Source organism: Thamnophis elegans, chromosome 3 (genome assembly GCF_009769535.1).
Source record: "Thamnophis elegans isolate rThaEle1 chromosome 3, rThaEle1.pri, whole genome shotgun sequence".
NCBI classification, from domain to species: Eukaryota; Metazoa; Chordata; class Lepidosauria; order Squamata; family Colubridae; genus Thamnophis; species Thamnophis elegans.
In genome coordinates, this window is record NC_045543.1 from 88,841,106 (window position 1) to 88,866,143 (window position 25,038).

Consider the following 25,038-nt stretch of genomic DNA (forward strand, 5'->3'; position numbering starts at 1 on the left):
CTTCTTTCCTTCCTTCCTTTCTTTCCTCCCTCCTCCCTTCTTTCTTTTCTCTCTCTTTCTTTCTCTCTCTCTTTCTTTTTTTGTAGGTGATTTGACATTTTTGTTCTTCTTTTCTTAATTTGTGACCTGTTGCTGGGCTTGGGACCTTGCATAGATCATGCTTTGATATGCTGATAAACATCTCTCTATTAAATTATTTCCCAGTTCATAGACTGAGGCTCAACTTGTCAGACTCTTCTGAATCTGGACATTCAGACTGATCCTTCAATTCTAGGCCCTAGCTTCACTCAGTTGTAGTCAAAGGGAAGAAGTCAAGTCCTAAATCTCTGTGTTGTGAGATGCTGCATGGCTCTGGTCTCTCTTCCTCCATTTGATATCTACACAAAGTCAGTGGAATCAATATCATAAGTATGCTGATATTCAGTTCTACAGCCTGACCCCAGGCTGAGAGGAAATGTGCTTGAAGTCTGTTAGGGTCTGGATGGGGAAGAACAGATTGGCTTTAGGTTCAGTCTACACTGGGATGTGGTGGTGGATGTGGTCACACTTCTTCATTTGGAGCTGGTTCCTCTTCAACTCATAGATCTTTTTAAAGAGCAAGTGCCAAGTAGGTGCGACAAATTGTGCAAAGGTAGGGGGGAATCATTCAAATATTTTTCTCAGAAAAGGTAACTCAATCTGGCTGCTTCAAGAAGGTGGGAAACTAATTTTGATAAGACTCTGAATTAATTAACCCACTGTAATTGAGGCTATGAAGTTCCTATTATAGATTTCAACAGTCCAAACTAACATTAAGGGGACCTCACTCAAAGTTATGATAGTGTTGCTTTCTTGGTCTTGTTTCGCAACATGTGAGGTTAGACAATAAGAAAACCTTTGTCTAACTCTACCAAATGACCTAGTTATAACCACTCTTGTACTAGGAACCCCTGCCCAGGGTCATTCATTCACCTCTCTCTCAATTGGATTACAATGGTGAGCTCTATCAGGGATTGCCCTTGAAGAACACACAGAAATTACAGCTGCTTTAAAATAAGCAACTCAAATAGTTATGGACATGTCATATTTTGCTTATTTAACATATTACCTTGAGAGATCTCACTCAATACCCAAAGTGGTAAAAGAAGAAGATTACTTTGAGAAATGTACTCAGGCTGGTTGAACCCATAGCTAACATTATAGCCGGTTATACACTAACCCTAACCCTCCCAGGAGTCCCCATGAAGCCCATTTTGGATGTGAGGTAAATGCAGGGCCTGTGCAGAGGCTTGGGGAGGGAGGAATGGGGTCCTGGAAGTCCCAGAAGGAAGTTTCAGGCCTCTAGAGGGCCTCCGGAGCCTAAGGGAGCCAGTTTTCACCCTCCCAGAGGCTCAAGGAAAGCCTCCGGAGCTAGGGGAAGGCGAAAATGCTCCCTCTCGCCATGGTACAGGAGGCTGACTAGCCCACGCCTGCCATGGCCACACCCAGCCAGCAATTGGGCAGAGAATCCTTTGCTGAAATTTTTGAAGCCCACCCTGGATGTTCTAGTTACTACTTGGCTTTTGAGTAGTCTTGAAGATGCTGATTATCATGTTCAAAGCCCTATCTTGTTTAGGACTGTTACAGAATATATCCAAGGTCTAACCTGAGCATCTTTGCTCTTTATTTCAAAATCAGGGGCCAAATTTAAAAGGTAATAAAAATTGATTTATTTGAACTGTTTCAATACTCCCATTACTCTCATCCACACATTCATACATCAAGTAGTCCTCAACTTACAATCATTTGTTTAGTGACCATTTGACGTTACAATGGCATCAAACAAATTAAGTAAGTGTGAAAAATGATTTATGATCATTTTTCACACTTACAACCATTCCAGCATACCCATGGTCATGTGATCAGAATTTGGATGCTTGGCAACTGGCATGCATTTACGACAGTTGCAGTGTCCTTAGATTATGTGATCACCATTTATAACCTTCCAGTCAGTTTCCATTGACGCAAAGTCAATGGGGGAAGCCAGATTCACTTAACAGCCACATAATTCACTTAATTGCAGTGATTCATTTAATGACTGTGGCAAAAATATTGTAAAATAGGGCATAACACACTTAACAACTTTCATGCTTAGCAATGGAAATTTTGGGCTCATGTGGACGTAAGCCTAGGACTATCTGTACCATCATTCAATCAGGTTCATTGAGAATTGATTAGCCTAGTTGGCTGGTCTTGCAGAAGATGTCTATGAAGATTTTCAGTAATCCAAGTCATGGTTGTCCCAAAGGTGCTTTTTCAAGAGGCAACTGGACTTTCTGGTTTTTCCATGAAGACTCCACTTAAAAGATAAAGACCACTCTTTTGAAGACAGCAAAGTCCATATTTTGGACAGAGAGGATCACTGGTTCGAAAGTGTGGTCAAAGAGGCCATCTATATCAAAATTGAACAGCCCTCTCTCAACAGAAGGGGAGGGATATGATATCTATCTCCAGTCTATAACACAGTCCTTTCAGCAGTTCTAAGAAGGCTCCATACTCATTTGCACTACTCAGGTGACCCTGAGGGCAGATAAACCTCTAGATGGCCTCAATGACTCTCTAAAATAATACAAATGACCACTTGTCTGCAATGTGTATAAATCCTTTCATTACTCTCCATCCAGTCTGACACGGGGTGGGTTCTGGCCAGTATTACTGCCGGTTCATTCGTGTGTGTGCTGCATGCACATGCACACTTCAATGGAAATTGTTCTGCGCATGCGCAGAACTAAAAAAAAGATGACGGTGGTGACGGCAGCGACCGGGGAACCAGTTTGGAGTCATGTCCAGCCTGCGTTGCTGCCGGTTCTGCGACCCATGCCAGCATACCACTACCAGAGCCAAGGTGGTGCAGTGGTTAAATGCAGCACTGCAGCACTGCAGGCTACTGCTAGATCAGCAGGTCAGCGGTTCAAATCTCACCGACTCAGGGTTGACTCAGCCTTCCATCCTTCCGAGGTGGGTAAAATGAGGACCCAGATTGTTGGGGGCAATATGCTGACTCTCTGTAAACCGCTTAGAGAGGCCTGAAAGGCCTATGAAGCGGTATATAAGTCTACTGCTATTGCTATTACCAGTTCGGCTGAACCAGGCTGAACCAGTAGGAACCCTCCTCTGGTCTGAGGTGAAGAAGCTTCTTGGATGAGTATATGTCTTCAAAGAAAAACCAAAAAGTCCAGTCACTTCTTGAAAAAGCAACTTTTTCAGAAGATGCAAGCTGCTGCAGATTGACACCCATGTCAGAAGCGTTCCAGCAAGTTTATGATTCCATCTTCCTTTTATATCCTATAACCAGATCCACAAACTTGCCCCTGAGTAAATCATCACTAGAATTCGGTCTTAAATAGCTTGTCTTTACCTGCATACAGCCTTTTCCAATGTTAAATGTGGTGTTATTTTCAGATACCTACTTGCTTAGACTCCTTTCGGTTAATCACCATCTTGGAAAGGTTGGGTTTTTTTTTATTACTTCCCATGGTCATTTGGGGTCATTTATAACAGGATTGGTATCTTTGAGATTGCTTGCTCCTGGTAGTATCTGCCCAATGCCCATCCTGTAAAATAGGCAAAAGAGCCCTAATCTGAGAGAGCATTATATCAGGGGCTTGTAAGGAGACCTTATCTGTCATTGCACCCCTCTTATTAAACAATTCTTCAGGATTTAGGAAGTCCATTAAAACATGCCTGTTCCAGGAAGCATTTGAAGAGTAGAGTGGACAGATCATTGATAATTTTCACTGGATCTTTTTCTCAGTGTAGAAATCATTTGCAAAATACTTTGCTATTTACTTTAAACCTTGTTACCAATGCAATGCAGATGTGATTTCATTTAGACTTGCAATTTAATCGTCTTTTAAACTTGATGAACAAAGAATTAGAACAAAGTCTAAAATTTGTCATTTAAAATGTTTATTTTTTTCTGCTTTATTTATAGAATATCACAGGGAACATAGAAACCTGGAGGCACAAAGTACATGATAAACGCTATTGAATAAAATATTACTGAATGAAACTATAACAATAAATACGCTTGAATATGCATCTTAATAGCTTGCAGACTTATATAAAATTCATGCTTTTTGAACAGCATACTTTTTCATATTACATGTTCATGATGCTGGCATCCCTTGACAAGTTTAAACAAGTTATTTTTTTGTGTGAATATTGATTTTCAAACATTTCATATTTATTCGTATCACACTTGAAAATAAACCACGTATGTAACAAACCGAATAACTATTTATTCCCTAAGAATTTCTGTCTTCTATCAAAAAACTCCCACAAAACTATACATTGTAAGAGTGAACATGTATTTTGATAAACACACATATATGTAAAATCTATTATAAATTACAACAAAAGGGTATAATATAAAACATACCTTCCTTAGAATTACTGGTAGAAGAATAAATATTGCTTGTATAGTAGCTTTGCCTCAGCAAATGCAAGGCTAGGAAATATAGTCATGGCTTATTCTATTATTACAAGAATGGGATCAACAAGCAACAGAAGAATTGTATGTTTCCATTTAAATAATGACCTCCAAGAGATGACTGATTGGACAGAGCCTAATATGCATACCTATTTAAAATATCCTCTAATTTCTGGAATCTAAATAGAACACTTACATGTTTAAAATTGATTGTTTCAGTTTCTCCTTGGTACAAATGATTAGATTTGCAATCACAGACAGGATTTGGGAAATAAATGAACTGTCCTTTTTTTTTTAAAGATAATATAGACTGAATGAAGTTAAGAAGGATTTGTACAAGCTTCTTTGACAGGGATGTCATGCATTTACAAGGAAAGTTCTATTAATAGTTTTTCTGGGAGTTACAGGCTGTTCCGTGGGGCTGCTTTAGTTATCTCCCAGCCTTACAGTGATGAAAGCATATTTGTAGCATCCAAGTGAGGCTCCTTTCTCACACACAAACATGCAATGAGATATTTCTGAAGGTTTTATTTTGTGCGTGGCTGGTCATATTAAACTGAGTTAAAACCATAGCTCTTCTGGCTTGATTAAAAAGAGATGAACTGTCTTGCCCTAATGGAAGATCTAAAGATTATTATTTTTTTGCATCTGTGAATTTGTGAATTGGCAGGCTATGTGCTTCCTGGTACCTCTATATTCATGCACATGCATTGCCGTTAGAATAAATCATGGTTAATATCTGTATGTAGTTTTACAGAACCGCATACATGAAACAATGGGATTTAATTTAATCATCACTAAAGCATCTCTTTTTCAGTGACACCACTGCCAAAAAATGTCTCAGATCAAGTCCAGCCTCACCCACCTTTCCCACATCCCCCGAGTTAATTCAGAAAGAAGATACATCCTAAAGCATAGTAGGTACAGCAAGTGGCTAGAAAACTACTCTCCAAATTACAAAGAAGAGCACTAATTAGCCAGCAATTATTACCATAAAATAGGAAGCATCCCTGATAAACAGGTGTTGTTGGAGCAAATATTGCTACAAGAAGCCAGAGAAATGCTACCGGAATTGGATGACTTCAATGTTCAAGGATGCCTTAAAGTATTAAATGATTCCAAAGAAATATATCGGAATTGATCTATTCAATTTCTGCAGGTTATGAAAAATAGACCTAGGAATGAAGTTGGCAAAAATTATGAAGGAAAGAGGAACTAAGAGCTGTCTTTTCTTACATCATGTTTAGGTTGGTCTTGAAATACTAATTCAAAGTATTCATTGCTTGTAAGTAGATTCTAAATGTAACATGCATTTTTAGCAAGCAGCTACTAGATTATGTTTCAAAATTTATTTCAGTCTGGAGTTTTTATTTTCCTTAATGGAGTCTTAAATGGAAAGGGTGAAAACCCTTTTCATGAAGGCATGCTTAAAAACAAAAGAAGCCAATAATGTGTTTCTATATGGAATTATTGGACCTACTAAATGCTGTTGGATTTTGTGATAGTTGAAAAATCAACTTGTTTAACAGAAAATAAATTTTAAAAATGATCATATGCTTTTATGTGGTTTTAAAGAGATTCTTTCTAATGACAAACCTGATGCAAAAAAATTAAAAGAAAACATGAAAACAAGATGTACTGTTCCTTTGTAAAAAAAAAAAAAAAAGACTGAATTGGAAGCATTTGTTAAATGAAATCAATGTGCTGTGTCCAATGAATCCAGACAACAAGTGTAGTTATCTCTATTTGGGTTCACACAATACCTTAAATCATAAATTAACCTAATTGGATGGGTTCTCACCAGAGGTGGTTTTCTGCCGGTTCGGCCCGGATCGGGCGAACTGGTAGTGGCAGCAGCGGGAGGCTCTGTCCACCTGCCCAAATCCTTCTGTTCGTGTGCAGAAGCATTGCACGCACACGTGTGCATGAGCGAACCAGTAGTAAAATAAATTGAAACCCACCGCTGGTTCTCACATCAGGGTAAGCTACAACAAAATCCTAATTGACACTAGATTTCACTAATAGACTAAGGATGTTGGTTCTTGGTCTCCTTGGTTTCCTTCTCCTGGAGATTCTGACTCAGACAAAAAAAGAAGCTATTGGATCCATCTTATAGTTCCTAAATGTGGAGGAAGTTTTAACAGGCTTTGATGTCCTGAAAACAATTGCTTCAACATGTACTGAATGGGTGTCAAAATAATTTCCACCACATTTCAGAGAACACCATTAATCATCTCCGGCATTCAGTCTGGAACAAATAACCATATGAGAGGAGCACTATTAAAGTTGTATTCCTCCCCTACCCCTCCTTTACTGGAACATCAGAAGACAGATTTTCTTGTTCAAATGAATGTGTGTTGTTTAAAGGTGCAAGTTGCTGCTGTAACACTTCACTCCCCACACACACACATTTGTTCTATCAAGATCAAACATTTATAAAGGGCATCTATCTTCACCTTAGGTTCATCCATTTTTATTTCTCCTCTACAAAAAATGAAAAAAATATATGTTTCATTTGAAATGAGCTATGGTTTCATATGGCAGGATCCTTGCTTGCCTGAAATTATTCTTTTTGTGCAGAACAGAAATGTGTTTGGGCAGCTAAGATGGAAGGATTCACACCATTAACAACATCATGAGCAATACCTAGTTAAAAACGGACAATGCATTAAAAGCACCTCTTCAGTGACTTTCACAGTGAAACACACATCCTATTTTTATGAATATTTTGCTATATTGCCTCACTTTTTATATATGCATTTGCTAAAATACCAATATACCACTCAAAAGACTCCATTCTCCTCATATTAATCAGAGAAATGTTCTGATTAATGTGCTATAATATAAATGCAGAGGTTTCAGTTGTCTAAAATAATCAAGGCTAACCTGAATCCACATCTGTTTGCAAATAAGATTCAAAGAATCTTACAGTCTTCTCCAAGGGGTATGCCATATTTGGCCTGAAGGGCAAACCAGAGACCAATTCAAGAAATGGTATGGATAGTGTGGAAGGAAGAAAAAATAAATTAATATTTGATTACTATGAAACATAGTTAAGATTATTATTCTTTGGTACTAAACATAACTAAATGATTCATCTTTAAAATGAAGCTTCAGCTTAGATTTGTTGAGAGTATGACAGGGATGAGGTTTTTTTCCTATCTAATCTTCCCTCCAATTTTCATGGAGGATCCATTTAAATTCAATTCCTCCTTTCCTAAAATATATACTTAAGACTGTTTCTCCCTTTTCTCACATGAGAAATGATAACCTGATAACAACTTTTTGAGTTCTTGGATAGCTGCATCCAAGTGTTTTGGTAGTGTGTCTTTGCCCTATACGGTGGGGCCAACCCACTCATGAGAATGTTTAATCCATTTCAACCTTAGTGATACTCCTTGATGTCTACTGTGCACAGAAAATGATTCATTGAGGAAGGAGATTGTTTTCGAAATTTCCTAATTCCAAGGGTCACTTAAAATTTCCTGGTGGAGCCATATTCACAACTTCTGTGGTTTGCTGCAACCAGAGTGGGATGTACTGCATGTCTATTTTAAGGGGGAAGGTTAGCAAGCAATTTCATTTTACTTCTTCCCATTACTGATAAAAAATATTATCTGCACCAACTCCAGACTAGTGTAGTCTCAGTGGTTTTATTTATGTGTCTGGGGAACAATCAGATTTTGGAACTAGTGTTTGGATGTTACCATTCTTCTTTCGTCCTGAGGCTGAATATTACAGAGAAACATCCACATATTTGTATCAGTGCACTTCTGGCATAAAAGTATGGATCTCCCTGTCTATGCCATAGAGACAAGTATGCTCTTTGGTTGCCCTCCAAGTAACATATGATTGTTCCCCAGCACAAATATTCCTAATCAGTCTATAGTAAATTAATAGTTTTAACTCTTCACAATTGATGGATTATAACTGTAATTCACCTCAATAAATTTATAAATTAGAAATTCTTCAGATTATAGAACATCATTAGTATTATTTGGTATTTGGTACAAATAAATATACAGAAGGTTAAGAACTATAGAAACATTGTTTAATTTTACCCTTTGATCAAAAATATTTCCTCTCCCAGGTATCCTATTTTTCTAATAATTTCCATGCCATGTTGAATTGCAGTCTCTGAACTGAACTATCTGCAAGTAGAACTGAAGGTTATTGAGCTTTGCCCATGCATCCAGCAGTTCTTCTGGGTACAAGAGGGAGGATTATTTTACACATTACTTAGGAGGGTAAGGAATTAGTGAGAAAAAAACAAGACATAGTAGAAGCAGAAAAAATTTACAGTCTAGGAAAGTCATTTCCCTAATGCCTAAATAAAATAAAACTAAGTCTGCCAAATATGTGTGTATGGATGTGAGTACACACCCACATGCATCGTTCATTATTCTGTACATAACACTAGCATTTATCTTTAAATGGTTAGTTACCAGATCCTTTCATTGCAATAGTAATGCCAGTGAACATGGACATGTTATTATTTCTGATCTGGAAGTTAGACACCTTTGTGCCTTTGGAACAATTTATTGTTCTTGTTAATGGCTAATTTATGAAAAGACAACTTCTTGAAAGTACTTTTACTTCAAACAACTCATTGATTCAAATACTTTTCTTTCCAAATTGCTATTAATAAAACAGTTTTCACCAATTTTCCCATGGCTTAGGGGCATGAAATCTGGTACAGTTAGAAGACGACATTGGCATGACTGCTCCAGAATAAGGATCCTTTCACATGACCACACACTTGCCTTTCAGTTTCTCTTTCCTTTTCTGCTGCTTGCTTTTCTTGCCATCAATTTGTAAGCTCACAGTCCTACGTTTCTCCAAATTCAGCAGCTCTTGGAACAACTCTTTGACGTTGTGGTTCATTTTAGCTGAGGTCTCCATGAAGGCACACTTCCATTTTTTGGCCATGGCTTCACCATCAGTGGTTTGTACCTCTCGGTTGTGGTCCTCGTCGTTCTTGTTTCCCACCAGCATGATTGGAATGCTCTCTGTATCCCCTTTGATCTGACATATCTGCTCATAAATGGGTTTGAGTTCCTCCAAAGACTGCCGGCTGGTGACCGAAAAGACCAAAATAAATGCGTGTCCTTTGGAAATAGACAAGCGCTGCATGGCAGGAAATTGATGACTCCCTGTTGTGTCCGTAATCTGCAAAGTGCATATGCTCTTATCACAGCTGATCACCTGCCGGTAAGTGTCTTCAATTGTAGGGATGTAACTGTCTCTGAAGGTCCCTTTAACAAATCTCAGGACCAGTGAACTTTTGCCAACTCCTCCTGCTCCAAACACCACCACCCTGTAATCATTACTTTGCTCTGGCATGTTTTCTGATTTTTTTTCAACCAGGAAAGAAAGCCTGCAGTGATAAAAAATATATATTAAAAAGTTATTAATAATCTATTTTTCAATAGTTCATCAGAAATCTCAATGCAAAGTCCTGAAACTTCACGGTGTGAGAGTCTCTTTCATCTGACTTGGAACTTGCAATACAGATCAGATTAGTGAATGAATAGTAATCGATGCATTGAAATTGTTATGATTACTTGATTTCAGGATGCAAACAGAAATGTTCATTTATAATCAGATTCACATTAACTTCTGAATGTTAGGCATAATGATGAAAGATTTTATGGATCTGCCAAAGCTAATCCATTGCTGTGATTATACCAAGGGTAACAGCCATATTTCTAAATCTGATTATTTTCTTGGTTTCTGATTAAATGGAACTCATTAGGAGATGCTAAAATGAAAGATTATTTGGATTTTGCTTTGCTAAAACAAGATTGCAAGATAAGACTTTCTTTAGCAGCCCCGTCTTAGAATCTTGTCTCTCTCCCAAAAGCAAGAAGAGTCTTCTTCACTTTGGTTATATTATCCTGTTTCCCTGAAAATAAGCCTTTCCCGGATAATAAGCCCAATCAGGCTTTTGAGCGCATGTGCTAAAATAAGCCCTCCCCACAAAATAACCCATCCCTGAAAATATTGTAACATAGCAGCAGCCATGAGGTGACCATGCTCACTTTCTCCTGCACCTCAAAAATAATAACACACAGAAGCTTCTCTCAAATTTGCAAATGATAGAGGAGATAAGAGGCTTGTGAAAGCTTCAAAATGCACCTAAATCAAATACATTAAATCAAAGTGATGCAAACTGCTTCATTGTCACAAATTACATTATCATTTTTTTCTTGATAAAGAGAATAATGTCACTGCCTTGAACAGGCTAAGCATTCATTACTCTTACCTTTGCTACTGTCTTAATTTCAAATGTATTTTATAATAAATGCTGGTAAATTCAACATGATTGCTGAAAGCCAAGAGTGATTACCGGTAGTTAAAATTAGCCTTGGAATTATGAACTTCACTGGCCTACTTTAGGGCAATTTTCTTTATAGGTAACTAATTTTGTACAGTATATCAATTCAAAAAACTTGCAATGCAATATAGAGAGGATATGATATTATTTTAGATTTTAGAAAATTTCAAGAACTTTTCATCAAGATTTTTAAAAAATTTCTTCTCAAATCGAGGGAAGTATGAATTTCTTGATTTTGAAGTGAAATTGGTACATCAATAATCCAACATAAATCTGTTTTATTTTTGATATGCAGAAGGGGCAGCCCTATAAATTTTTAATATGTTCAGTCCCTAAATTTTCCTCCATACATTTCCATGTAAAACTCTGTGTTAAGAAACCATTGCAATCTTGTGGATTCATGTGCATTCATGAAACAATGACAAGATTTGTGTTTGTATTGCTCTGGTAATCATAAAACTACATGTGAATGTCAGCAAAATATCACATTGAAAGGAAATAAATGGATAAATTGCACATATGTTTTTTAGAGTTTACACATGCATGTTCACACTGTTGGTTATACAAGACGAGGGTCTATCAAGGAGAAGAGGAAGCTGAAGAAATGGAATGCTGCATAGGATGCAAAACCTCCCAAGCAGTGAGAGCCAAAGTAAGTCAATGGACCATTAAAGAATAGAATAGAAGGAAATCCTTTCATATATATCCTTTCATTCGGATAAAGATAAGAACTTTCTGTCTCTACACAGCCTTCCTTAGGGCACTTCCATGTGCTGATTTTCTTCTGTTATTTCTCTTTGGCAGCTGAGATGATTTATTACAACCCAGCTGAAGTACAAGAACCAACATTACAAGTTTCCAGCAGAAAATATTGGCGCTTTGTCCTCCATATGGCTTGGAGGGGGATCATTGTTTCCCCCCTTGAAATTGTACCTGAACTTCATTCACCTTAATAATCTTACAAGGGAAATGTTGGCTTTGGATCAATCTCCTAGTAGAGATGATGGCAATTATGAGTTGTTTACAAAATGTGTTTGATGGAGTGGAGAGTGAAAATAGCGATTATATTATGGAAGTGTTCTAAGGGGGGGGGACCCTAAAGCATTCTGAGGCTGATGCAAAACTGTAGTAAAAGTAATAAACTGCTTACTTGAGCCATTCAAATGGAAACTCTTAACCATTTTTGCTTCAATTGCATAATGCATTTACCACTCTAAAAACGCTGGGAAAGCATTTAGAGGAGTGCAGCATACATTTAGCTGTTATCCTAAAAGTTAGATGGGTATGTGATTGGGGCTACAAAGATCTTTCAAGAGACAGTGAACTGCCATTTTCAGTTTGCATAGTTTCTCTCATCAGCCTTTGAATGTGTGTAGGAATTGACATGAATAACACTGCAGCTTCGTCATGTGGATGCAAATTGAAACTGGAAAAATGCATACACTTAAACCAATTTAACAAAATTCAAATTTAAGTTTTCTTTTTAAAAAAAATTGAAGCAAAAAACAAGCAAAGATTGCTCTGAGATGTGCAGATCACATTCTGTACATGCTGTCACATTTATTAGCACCGTATTTAAATTGCCTTTATGAGCTCTGATTCTGAAGCTTTTAGAGGCACTCTAATTGCTAAATATGGCTGGAAAAGATAAGTCTAATATTACAATTCTCATTAGTGAGCGCAAGTAATTATTAAAGAATCTCTCTAATGAACATTTTAATTACAGGCTCTAAACAGGCTGATTTCAGAAGATTTTTTTTATGCTCCTTTCCTGTGTTTGTGAGAAGAAGGAGTTCCACAGAATATATAAAGGGTGGTCCATTGAAGGGTTTTAATAAAATTAAAATCAGGATATTCTAAAAGGGCTGTTTCCATCATTATCATCCCAAACTGGTGTTCTCCAGATGTGTCTCACCACAGTTCTCATCATTCCAAGCAAATCCAATGGGAAAAAAACCATCAAAAATAAAAATGTTTTCAACACAATATTTCTCAGGCAGGAGTGAAATTTAGCAGGTTCTGACAGGTTCTGGAGAACCGGTAGCAGAAATTTGGAGTAGTTCAGATAACTGGCATACACCACATCTGGCTGGCCCCAGAGTGGGGTGAGAATGGAGATTTTGCAGTATCCTTCCCCTGCCACTCCCACCAAGCCACACCCACAAAACTGGTAGTAAAAAAACTGAATTTCACCAATGTTTCTCAGGCAATAAATTTCTTGCTGCTTATTATTGTCGCATTTGTAGTTTTTTTCTACTATCTTTATGTTAATAGTAATATTATCAGTGAGTGTATTAATCAAGTTTACTATGTGTTGATAAATAGGAGGACCCACACAGTTCATTCCAAGTGCAATAAATCTTCCCATATAGAAATTTTTCTCCTTCTGAATGAGCTTTACTTTTTAATTATTTTAATATGTAAACAATTTTGTATATACTGTTATGGTTATGCATTATTTTTTATAAACATGTTATACATATTTAATAAACAAAATAGTTAAAATTGCATATCATGCTAAGCCAAAATGGTTAAGATGAATAAATCCTGAATATGCCCACTTGATCCTTTTTTGAGATCTATGGGTACAAAACTCCCATATCATGCAACCATAAGGCATCAATTTGCCTTCGGCCATGAAATACATTTAATGAAGAGACAATCCTATCTTATGGTACCCATCATGTGAATGCAATCACAACATTATTTCAACATTCAAGATGTGTCTTTTAGCCACAGAAGAACTTCCACCCCTGACTGGGGATGTTGGTTTTGTAAGCATCTTAAATTGCTATTTGTTGTCTTCAACATCTGATATTGAAGAAATGCTTTTACTGTTTTGGGGTTTTAATTATTGTTGTAAACCATCCAGGTTTTTGTCTTGTAAGATAGACAGTCATGTGGGTTGAATGAATGGATGGATGGATGGATGGATGGATAAATTTCTTGGAAATTTAAGTTGATTTTCCAAATGTTACAAAATGCCAATAAGATTTCAATGCCATGTTTATAAATATAACAAAACCTGGGGAGGTGTTGTACATCAGTACATGTCTCAGTTGCCCATCTTGAGAGTAAGTGGCTTAGGCTGCAAGTGCATACTTACCTGAGATTAAACCCCACCAAACTGGAGTCTATCTTTGATTAGGCAAAATAGGATTGCATCATTAGAAACCAATCAAAGCATAGCTTTTGTGCTGTGCATATGCAAAATCTCACTGGTGGGTCTGTTCCATTTTTACTGTCCTACAAAAGAACTGCTTTTTAAGCAGAATACTAATCAGAAGAATTAATGATTTCAAAAAAAAGTTTCCTGAATCAATTTAATATAGTTTATGAGACTAGCCAAGTCATACTAAATTTAGCTAAGAAGCAAAAATGTCAGATTTAATGAAATATAATTAGAATTCTTCAGAGGTTTTTTTCCTGAGCAAACAAATATTGCAATACTGCAGGTTCTTTAATAAGATCCCTATAGTGCAATTCTTTTTGTCCTTGAATGCTGTCCCACAAAGATTAGAGCAGACTGAATTGCCTCTCCATTATATTAAAAAAAAGGTTATGATAGTTTGTACACAGCATGCCCCCAATTCCATGGGGATAAAATTAGAGGCTAGCAGCAATCACATTTATATCCACTGGGAGGGGGGAATGAGATAGAATGGGGTGGCTGTAAATTTGCCCTTCCATTCTTCCTGGACCTCCAGAATCCTATTGCCTCAAAACCTGTATGGAAAATTGAATTCCAGTTGGAATGAATGACTGGAGAAACAGAGAAATGTTGGGAAAGAGAATCCGAAGGTTAAATCCCTCTTTCTACCTTGTCCCCACTCCCCGTCATATAGGGAAAAATGAATGATTCATCACTTCATTTCCAACTACTGTTTAAATGTGCTCTGAATTAAACAACCAATACTCTAGAATCAGGAATATTATTTACATTAGGTAACAACTGATAACGAAGATAATGCTGACTGCACAGATTTCCGCAAGAGAAGGACCATGACATGTCAAGGAATAGGTTCCCTAGAATTGCAAGCTAAAGCCAACTCTTGTTCATTTTCAAGGGTAGAATCAGACCAATTTAGGGATTGGACAAAATCAAGCAAAGTCAAATGACAGCAGTTATTACATCTATAATCTCAGTCCACATATCTTAAATATCAACTGCTGGGAAAAAACAATTGAAGAGGCATATTTGCTTCCTATAAATGTTTGTAAACTTAGCTATCCATTTGCAGAATATCCTAGCCGGTGTTTTCTAGATTGTAACTCCAAGAATTCTGAAAAGTGAAATTCTAAGCATTGCAATTCAATAATTTGGAAATTGCTAAATCAATAATGTTGATTCAGAGCCAAAATGAGTTTATATTGTGTTTTTATACATGAGTATCTATAGTGACTTTTTGGTCTTCAAAATACTGAATACAATAGAACAATTTAAAAAAAATCCCAACCTTTTAAACATGCATTGCATACATAGTACATGTGTAAAAAGGGGCACAGTTTCAACCAGTCACACTTGCAGTTTTCAAGCTAGGGAATGTCTTGCCACTCTTGTCTCGATAAACATGTGGTGGGCATGTCTATCACTGATTGGCCACTAGGTGTAATTTCCAAATATACAAATTTATTCATTTTGCTCTTTTGAAAATAATCAAAATAATCTTTGGATTTCACTGAGCTTAGTTTAATTATAGAAAAAAAAAGCATTTACATCTGCTATTTTAAAAACCATATTGAAATCATATATATTTCTCAAGGATATATAATACCTTAGGCCAGGGGTAACAAAATCATGTCATCACAGTGGTGTCACATGATGTATCATGACTTTCCCCCTTCATTAAACCAGGTGTGGGCATGGCCAGCATGTGACATATCCGGCCCATGGACCACAAATTCGATAGCCTTAGGCTATTATCCAATATACAAATTCAATAGCCTTAGGCTATTATCCAATATACATTTCCAGGTAATAAAAATATAGGATTGTGCTCTTGGTAAATATGAAATTACAAGAAAACAGGAAGTTTTGAACCTTCAATATCAAAGAAAGCCTAGACAGTACTGCCTATCAGTGATGACTATACTAGAATGGAGGGATTAAAACTATGTTTCAAGTTAAAGCATTTTCCTTGTTTGCCACATTCAATCTTCTTAGCTTCCCTGCATTGAAATAGTTTAAAAAGGAAGCAGAGGCCAGCAAATCATTTCTATGTTGGTTTTTGTCCATTCCAGACATCTGAACTATCTTGAAATATATTAATAGCATTGGGAATAAGAATGGCAAATTATCATGCAAATTTCTTCCTTCATCATGAAAAACAACCTCAGGGAGTGACTGGAATCCACTGCAATTTATTTATTTATTCTTTCTTTCTTTCAATTTAAATAGCTGCCCATCTCACAAAAAAAGTCACCCTGGGCATCTTACAATAAAAATATAAAATGGAGTTCACAATTTCCTTTTAAACCAGGAAGAAGTATTATTCTAACAGAAATGCCTTTGTGTAAATGTATATTCATGCATAAAAGGGGACTTTAATGCAGAAATATGAACCTAAAGAAAAGGAGACTAGGATAGCAGAGATATTTGTAATTTATAAAACTTGAGCTAAAAGATAAGCTTAGTTAATATGGCATGTTGGTTTAATCTTTGATCCAATATTAAATTATTAGGGGCATAAGAAATGTGAGTGGGTCCAGAATACTTTCATAGAGTGATCAATTTGTGTTTAGAAAATACCATCTATATATGTCAAACACAGAAGTTGCTCATAGTTGGAAAATTACGGTATACAGCACTACTAATATTGGCTATTGTCTGTTATATAAACTTAATGGCAACAAAGGAGACCAGAAAAATTTGTGTCAGAAGCATGGATCTAGTCTTAGCAACAGAACCAGCAGTAGGCAGGGCAAACTGTATGCAGCTAATGCTACTAGTACAGTAGGAAGTATGCTTTGGGTTGAACGTACAGGGAAATTATCATAACATGGCTAAAGTGTCCAAACTTATATAAACAAGTCCTATTCATAAGTATCAAAGAGCATGAATCTGTGAAGGTAATTTCTTCATAGCCTAAACAAGGTAGATACAAAGAGATATAAAAGTGAAAATAGAATCTCCATAGCTTATAAAATGGATAGTGGTGTGTAATGGTTATCTAATTGCTGAAACTGCGTATAACAAATTAATCTTTAAACTAGACCCTTATTGAATATCCATGTGCCCCAAGTTATATGCCAGGGAATTTTGCTATTTTGCAAACTTATCATCTAGCACTGGATCTCTGCAAATGACAAGGACCCAACACTCTTTACATAGAATGTTGTGCAGCATCTGTTTCCCACAAACCTAGTGTAATTGCCTGACTAATTCAGAATACTGAATATGCATATGAATAGCACAGAAAAGAGCCAATCTTGAACCATCACATATACCAAATTTAGGGTATGGTGGTAATTCATGTATTATAGGTAAAGGTTCCCCTCGCACATATGTGCTAGCCGTTCCTGACTCTAGGGGGCGGGGCTCATCTCTGTTTCAAAGCTGAAGAGCCAGCACTGTCCGAAAACATCTCTGTGGTCATGTGGTCAGGCAAAGGCACATGGAACACTGTTACCTTCCCACCAAGGTGGTTCCTATTTTTCTACTTGCATTTTAACGTGCTTTTGAATTGCTAGGTTAGCAGAAGCTGGGATAAATAACGGGAGCTCACTCCGTTACACGGCACAAGGGATTCAAACTGCCAAATTGCCAATCTTTTTGATCAACAAGCTCAGCATCTTAGCCACTGACCCACCGCGTCCCTTTATGTATTATATTATAGTCCAAAAATGGTTTCCAGTTTAAGTTGAATTCTGTATCAGGTTTACTTTTAAGGTATAAAGTTATCACTGGCACTTCAGTGGTATGATGTTAACTTGACTTTCAAACAAGGCAAAGATTTAATGAAGGCAGATGAGATTTTGAGCATACTATATTTCACAGATCAATTATCAAAAGGAACTATGATTATAAAATACAGGTGAATGGCACAGAAAAGAGCCATTCTTCAACCATCACATAGGCCAACAAATAACAGAGGCCACTAAAGCAGATGACGTTCTTAAGGGATTTAAGGTAATCTTAGCATTTACACAGAAGCATGCAATAGGCATCTCTATGGTGGTTTTTTGATATATATTTGACGTTCAAATTCAGTATTTTAGGTGAAATTTTTCATTTGATTTATTTAATTTCAAGTACAACTTTATAGAGCATATTGACTTTTGCCTAACTTTAAAATGTCTTTCTTATCCCAAACCTTGAAGGTGATGGTGATCAAGTTCCACAGGTAAAAAATATTTTTTTTAAAAAAAGATAGAATTTTAGTATATGCTAAATGTATTGTATTAATGTGACAGCTTCAACTTTGAAATTTATTTGATATGATTCCTAAATTACTATTATATGTAATCAGTTTATATCCCACTATAAAAGCTGAAATAATACTTCCTTCCTCTTATTGTATAACCCAAAGGCAATGAGAAAGATAGCTGATTCTTAACTTTAAATCTGTTGATTGCCTTCTTCCTGAGATTGTTCTGCACCCAGTATCTGCTATCAAAAGTAATTGGCTCAGTTTGCCTCATGGAAATGTAGAGGATTACAGAGATGATGTTGAAGAACATATACAACAGCTTTTTTTAAAAAAAAACATCAATTTAGTCTGGAAAGATAGGAGTGGGCAAGGAAGAAAGTCAAAACCAACCCATCTTGATTCTTTTTTGTATAAGGGGGGAAGGGGGGGGAAGAAATTCTGTCTAACTTTCAAAATTCTGTTACTATGACATGTATCCGTGGCACGACAAAACCGTGCTCGTCAAAATAGCGGTGATAAAACCGCGTCGCTAAAGCCGCGACATCATCACCGCGTGTCATCACCGCCGGGACAACAGCGCGGCGACAGAAGGGCGCTTTAAAACAGTGCGGTGGCAGAAAGCCGATTTAAATTAAGGTAAGGGTTAGGAATGGTTTAGGGGTTTGCTTTAGGGTTAGGTTTAGGGTTAGGGTTAGGGTTAGGGTTCGGGTTAGGGTTAGGGTTCGGGTTTGGGTTCGGGTTAGGGTTAGGGTTAGGGTTAGGGTTAGGGTTAGGGTTAGGGTTAGGTTTAGGGTTAGGTTTAGGGTGCTGAGTGCTTCGGAAGGCGCGGATTTGCCCTCTGCGATTATGTCATCGCGGTAGGGTCGTGTTTTTCCTTAGCGCTTCGAACGGCGCAGATTTGCCCTCCGCACTTATGTCGGCGCGGATAAGGGCTTCGCAGTTTTGTGGTGGAACCCATGTATCAATTAAGCAGCGTTCCTATGTTTCTTGGGTGTCTGCTTTCTGTCCAGTCTGGCTTGGTAACAAGTATGGCTTCTTCTAAAGAGTGCTTTATGCAAAATTGCTAGGTGTATTTCTATTTTTATTAAATAGTTAATATGATTAACTATTTAATAAAAATGTCTGCAATAATTTAATAATAAGTAAAGGTAAAATAATTATCTAATCATAATTTCTACCTTTTTATTCTAGTAGTGATCATGCAATTCTACTTAAAGTCTACTCTAGTGTGGCATCAGATCAGTACTCATAAATTGATATAAACATGGACCATCTTCTTATGATCATTTCATTGCATCTACCGGAGAAAAGTATAAAAACATAAGAAGAGTTCTACTGAAAGAAACACAGGCCAATGCCATTATCCAATCCATCATTTTCTGATAACGTGATCAACCAAATAGATCTGAGGAAATTCACAAGCCACACATGAAAGCAATCACTCTATCTAGTCATGCAAAGTGTTTATTTTTTTAAAAAAAAATTTGAACTTCAAAGAAAATATAGAAAAAATGTTGAAAAAATGTTGAAAAAAGAATAAGACAATATAAGTGAATTAATCACAGATTTAAAAATGTCTTAGAGAATATATCCTTCTAACATGCTGCTAATTAGTTGTAAATAGTTAAGTATATTTTATATAACATTTAAAATGCAAACAATTGCACTAAATTAAAAATGAATATCAAGAATCATGTTTAATGTAATAAGTTCAACAAATCATACATCATAATACATTCAATTCACATTAGTAAGACTCTAACGTCCCTTCTGAACTTGGAATATATAGATAAACACAAATTTAAGGTATGGTGGCAATCCATATATTATATTAAGACTGGTTTCCAGTTTAAGTTGAATTTTGTGTCAGGTTTACTTTTAAAGTTCAAAGTTCTGAACATTGAACCATGCCGCCGCAACTTGTTAGTCATTCTTTCATTGAAGGGCCAGATATAACCCTCACAGCTTCAACCTTAAACTGTCTAGTGTGGACCTCACCCATTCCTAAGAGGTCCTTAAAGGGTGTGCATCAGCTTCCCTACCATCCCTGTCTTACTGTCCTCATTTATCTGTATTGACTTGCTTTGTTCATGCTTTCTTACTTATACTTGTTACCTTGTACATGTTTGACAAATAAATAAATAAAAGATAAATAAAAATAAATACCTTTCAGTAAAAAATATATGGTACCCCTGCAGTAGTTATCACATCTAAGATTAATTCAGGAACCCATGAAGGTTCAGGAAGGTTCAATAAGAATATTATAGGTGGAAGGGAGTTTCGAGTTTCGAGTTTCATTTTATTTATATGCCGCCCTATTCCCAGCGGGACTCAGGGCGGCGCACAAACCCAAGGAGGGGAAGGGAAACACAAAAACTACACAAAAAGTACAGGGCATGTAAAACAACCAACAGCCATACGATTCGAGAGGGAAGGAAACTCATCGACCCCAGGCCTGCCGACACAGCCAGGTTTTAACGGCTTTTCGGAAGGCCTGGAGAGAGGTGAGGATCGGAATCTCTGCGGGGAGCTCGTTCTGAAGGGATAATTGCTACCAAAGACAAGTAATCCAACTTGGTCATAAAATGTCAGCAATTTACTTTGAACTTTAGATTGAAAGAAAATTGGTATAAGATGTTTTGATTGCTAAAATAACCATTTAAAATGCAAAGCTGCTAATAATTATAGAATACCACCTTAGATTCTGAGGACTAGTAACCATTCATAACCCATTCCTCTACAATGTTTTCCAATCCCCTTTTAGAACCAGCTATATTGACTGTCACATTTCCTAGCACCAAAGCCCATACTTAATCTGTCATGTAAACAAATGCTTCTACACTTTCGGAAAGTCTCTAATTTCTAAACGTTAATTTTTAGAAAAATTTAAAATGGATTGACTTCATTCATATAACTTTTTTGACTTGCAATAATTTCACAATGGTTTACCAAACAATTTCAAAATTTAAAATTCTGTATTGAGCTTTGAGTGTAATTCATATTTTAATAGTTAATAGGTTTACGATTTAAAGCAGAACTTCGGGGACTTTGAAAAAAGAAAACAGATTATTAAAATAAATCATTTCAAAAGGATAAATATAAAAAAATATTTTAGGTCTGCAATATTAGGATCACTTGTGAAATGTAATAGTTTTGGTTATAGGATTGGTTATAATGTCCATAATGGAAAGGACAGTATATTTTTAAAATAAAGTCTGATGAGATCTTTTTTAAAAAAAATAATTGGAATGAGGGTAATTTTTCCAGGACCACTAGAAATCTACATTAAGGCGGAAAAATAAATAATTATGCAATCCCATTACTCCGCACTACTGATTTTTAGTGTGAGTTGTTGAGCATTTGAGGAAGGAACTTGAAGCAAACTGGAACTTTTATCTCAGTTCCTATGCTTTGGAAAACATTTTAGAAAGAGGAAAAGGTTCTAGCTTGTAGTAGCAGCTAATCCACTCCATTTCAACAGTCTATGCAAAGTTTTTTTAATATACATTTTTATCATTTTTTAAAATAATAAAAGAAAAAGAAAAAAATGAAAGGTACAAGACACAAAATTATTTGTACTATATATTTTGCTTTTTTCTGTTTTATTTTGACACTTATTTTTAAGGACTTACGCATTTTTTTAATTACAACCTTAATGCAAAGTTTACTCTATTAGGAAAAACCATAAAGAATACACTGACAAGCCTCTCAGAAAAGAAATTTAAAAAGAGTCAAGAAATTTAGTGGATGGTTCCTCGAATCTTTTCCCCACATTTTGGAAATGCTTGATATGCTTAGCTTTTCCCTTTGATCTAGATGCTGACTGCAGCAGAGATTGAAAAGATGAATTATCATTTTTTGTTTAATTTCAGATTGTAATAGCTATAGATATGGTTATCAATGCAATTATTTGTGTTTTTTAACAAGCTAGACAGACAGTAGATAGAGAGAACAATGGCTCAGTTTAGGATAATTATCCAGTAGTTTTTATGCATTGTTTATAACAATCAGGATAGAAGCATCACAGTTGCCTGATTATCTCCATAGGAAACCATATGGTAGTCCAAAGAAAAACCAAATATTAGTCTGAATCTTGAAAAATGAGAATTGCAAGATTCATTATGGAGCTGGCTGAATTTGTGGTTTTAAAAGTTTGAGCAGTAAAAGACATAGACTTCTCTACCAATACAGGTAGTCCTTGATGTACATCAGTTCACTTAGTGATTGTTCAAAGTTACAATGGCACTTTTTAAAAAGTGATTTATGACTATTTTTAACACAACCATTGGAGCATCTCCATGGTCACATGATCAAAATTCAAAGACCTGGAAACTGACTCATATTTATGACAGTTGCAGGCTCCTGGGGCCTCGTGATTACTTGTATAACTCTCTGACAAGCAAAGTCAATATGGAAACCAGATTCATGTAATAGCTATGTTACTAATTTAATAACTACAGTGATTCTCTTAACAACTACGGGAAGAGACATCATAAAATGGGGCAAAATCCACTTAACAAATGTCTCATTTAGCAACAAAAATTTTTGGCTGGATTGTGGTCATAAATTGAGAACTACCTGTAATTGCTTTTCCCACTGGAGCTATTCTTCAACATCTGGCACATTTTATTAAGCACGTAACACTAATTTCTTTCAATGGATCTCCCAAAAGTCAACAAATATACTGTGGGCCCTCAGAAGCTTTTGGGCTGCAATTCTCTTCCATGCTGTTTAGGTTAGAGTATAATTTGTAGTCCAATGTGTGTGGTACAAATATTATAATCTCCCTAAGCAGTTTTTTTTTTCAGATTACTCATTATTACATAGAATTTGGGATTTTTAAAAAAATAAAATACTCCTGTAATGAAAATCCTCCAGTTTAAAACTGTTTCATTTTATACAATCCATAGTAACATTACAGATTTTAAAAAATGAGATATTTTGATGATAGTAATACTTCACAACGCTAAAAGAGAGCTTCAGAATCAGCAGATTTGAGGAAGAATAAACCATATGAATAACTATAGTTTCTTGATTAAAAAAATTATGGAATATTTGGTCACAGAGTAGCATATCCATACTAGATATTTCTTGCAGGCAATACTCTATGGCCGTATTGTTTTAATAACCTAGTGTAGAGTTAAAAAGTCTTCCACAAAATTTTGACAGAAGATGCCAGTATGGCTAAATTCAAATGCTTCTGTGTATGCATCTTTTCATTTGTTGGCTAGGATTAAAATTGAATATTTGTGCATCACTATTGAGCTGTAATCCTTGCTTAAAAATGATTGTATATAGTAAAATAAAAGCTATATTTTGCAGAATTTCACCAATGGCTATGCCTATATTAATATTATGCTATGACATAGAAATTCAGTTGAATACAGTGAAGCTTTCTTCTAAATATATAGATTTGTGTAAATAGTGAAAAACTATCCAGAATTCATATCAATATCAGTCAACATTCATTTTTTTATCAAAACTTTTAAAAAGTATGATTATGTGGAACAGAAACATAAATAACTATCAAGATATGCACTTGCATTAAAACATGCAATGCCAGAAATTAAAGATATTATGATTTTTCACATATTCTTTTTGAAAGGGCAAAAATACTGAGGAACAACAAAATAATAAAATGCTGATTTTCCATATCTCCTTGATTAAAATTAACTTCGGGAAAATGATTATCTGGATTATTAAGACATGCCTTGGCTTGTAAATAATAGAAAGGCATCTCTAAAGATTACTTGCTGTAAATATACTAGATTTCTTTTTGTTTAAAATAATATCTTGGTATCTGCTTCTTTCAGTTTGATTAAATTCAGACACATTTGCCAAGACATATAAGGCAAAATTCCTGAGCCCGTTGCTAAATATTCAGAACATTTTGAAAGATGCTGAGCTATATAAAGTTCCCTCTTCCAAAGGATCTTTTTGCCTTTCAAAATCTATCTATATATCTATATATGAACAATCTCTCCCCGTATCCTCTCCCCTTCCTTCAAAAAAAAAATCTCCCTTTTTTCCCTATCCTGTTTCTAATGCTTGGACAGAATTAAACATCCATTGCACATTTATTTCCTTAGATAAAAATCTGTAACATTCAGTGAGCATCGTTATGTGTTTCTTATAGAACAGAGATTTGCAAAAGGGTTAAATTTAAAGCAACAACAACATAGAAACTTACCTGAGGGAAATAAGTCTGACCTATACCATTCAGTTTTTGTCTGTCATAGTAGTAGAGAGATTTTGGAGAGGGGGAGAAAGAGAGAGAGAGAGAAAAATAGAGAGGATCAGATAGAATCTTTTTCTATGACAGATAGCTGGCTGATTTTCTTCTCTCCAGCTGAAATTCAATTCCCTTTTCCTCTTTTATGACCAATCAGCAACTGTTCTGGGGGGCTTTTTGCATTGCTTATGGGGCTTATGGTCTTACCTTCTGCCTTCCGATTTGGATGCTGAGGTTGTGGTTAATGCTACTGCTAGGGAGTGACAAGCTCCCTCCAGTCACACTCCTTCCTCTCGGCGGTGAACCAGCTGTAGCTTTAGCTGCTGCTTCAGCTGCTATTAGTACCTCAATGGCGACAGCAGATCTCATCTAAGCTTTTAACTGCCACCTACTGAATAAATAGGGGATGCACATCTTTTGCAAGGAGCTGCATTCTGCCTTTATATATTTATTTGGTGGCTGATTTCTGGTCACTCCTTTCTGCCATGCAGGGAGTTTTCGAGAGCTATTATTCCATGAACAAGTCTGGATTGGATTGGATTCACATTCTCTGGATTCAAATTGTAGCTTTCTTCTTCCAACCTCAAAGCTCAGCTGGAAGAAATCGGGATGAGGAACAACAGAATTTCAGCACCAGAAAATCTAAAAA

General features: G+C 36.1%; 1 protein-coding gene across 1 annotated transcript; it reads right to left on the bottom strand.

Annotated features, from left to right (window-relative positions):
• Positions 1-3,943: 3,943 nt before the first annotated feature.
• On the bottom strand, positions 3,944-24,666 carry DIRAS2 (DIRAS family GTPase 2). Its single transcript, XM_032212574.1, has 2 exons — positions 24,597-24,666; positions 3,944-9,827 (listed from the first exon to the last, which is right to left on the bottom strand). The coding sequence occupies exon 2, from the start codon at positions 9,791-9,793 to the stop codon at positions 9,194-9,196; it is 600 nt and encodes a 199-aa protein (XP_032068465.1). The 5' UTR covers positions 9,794-9,827; positions 24,597-24,666; the 3' UTR covers positions 3,944-9,193.
• Positions 24,667-25,038: the final 372 nt, after the last annotated feature.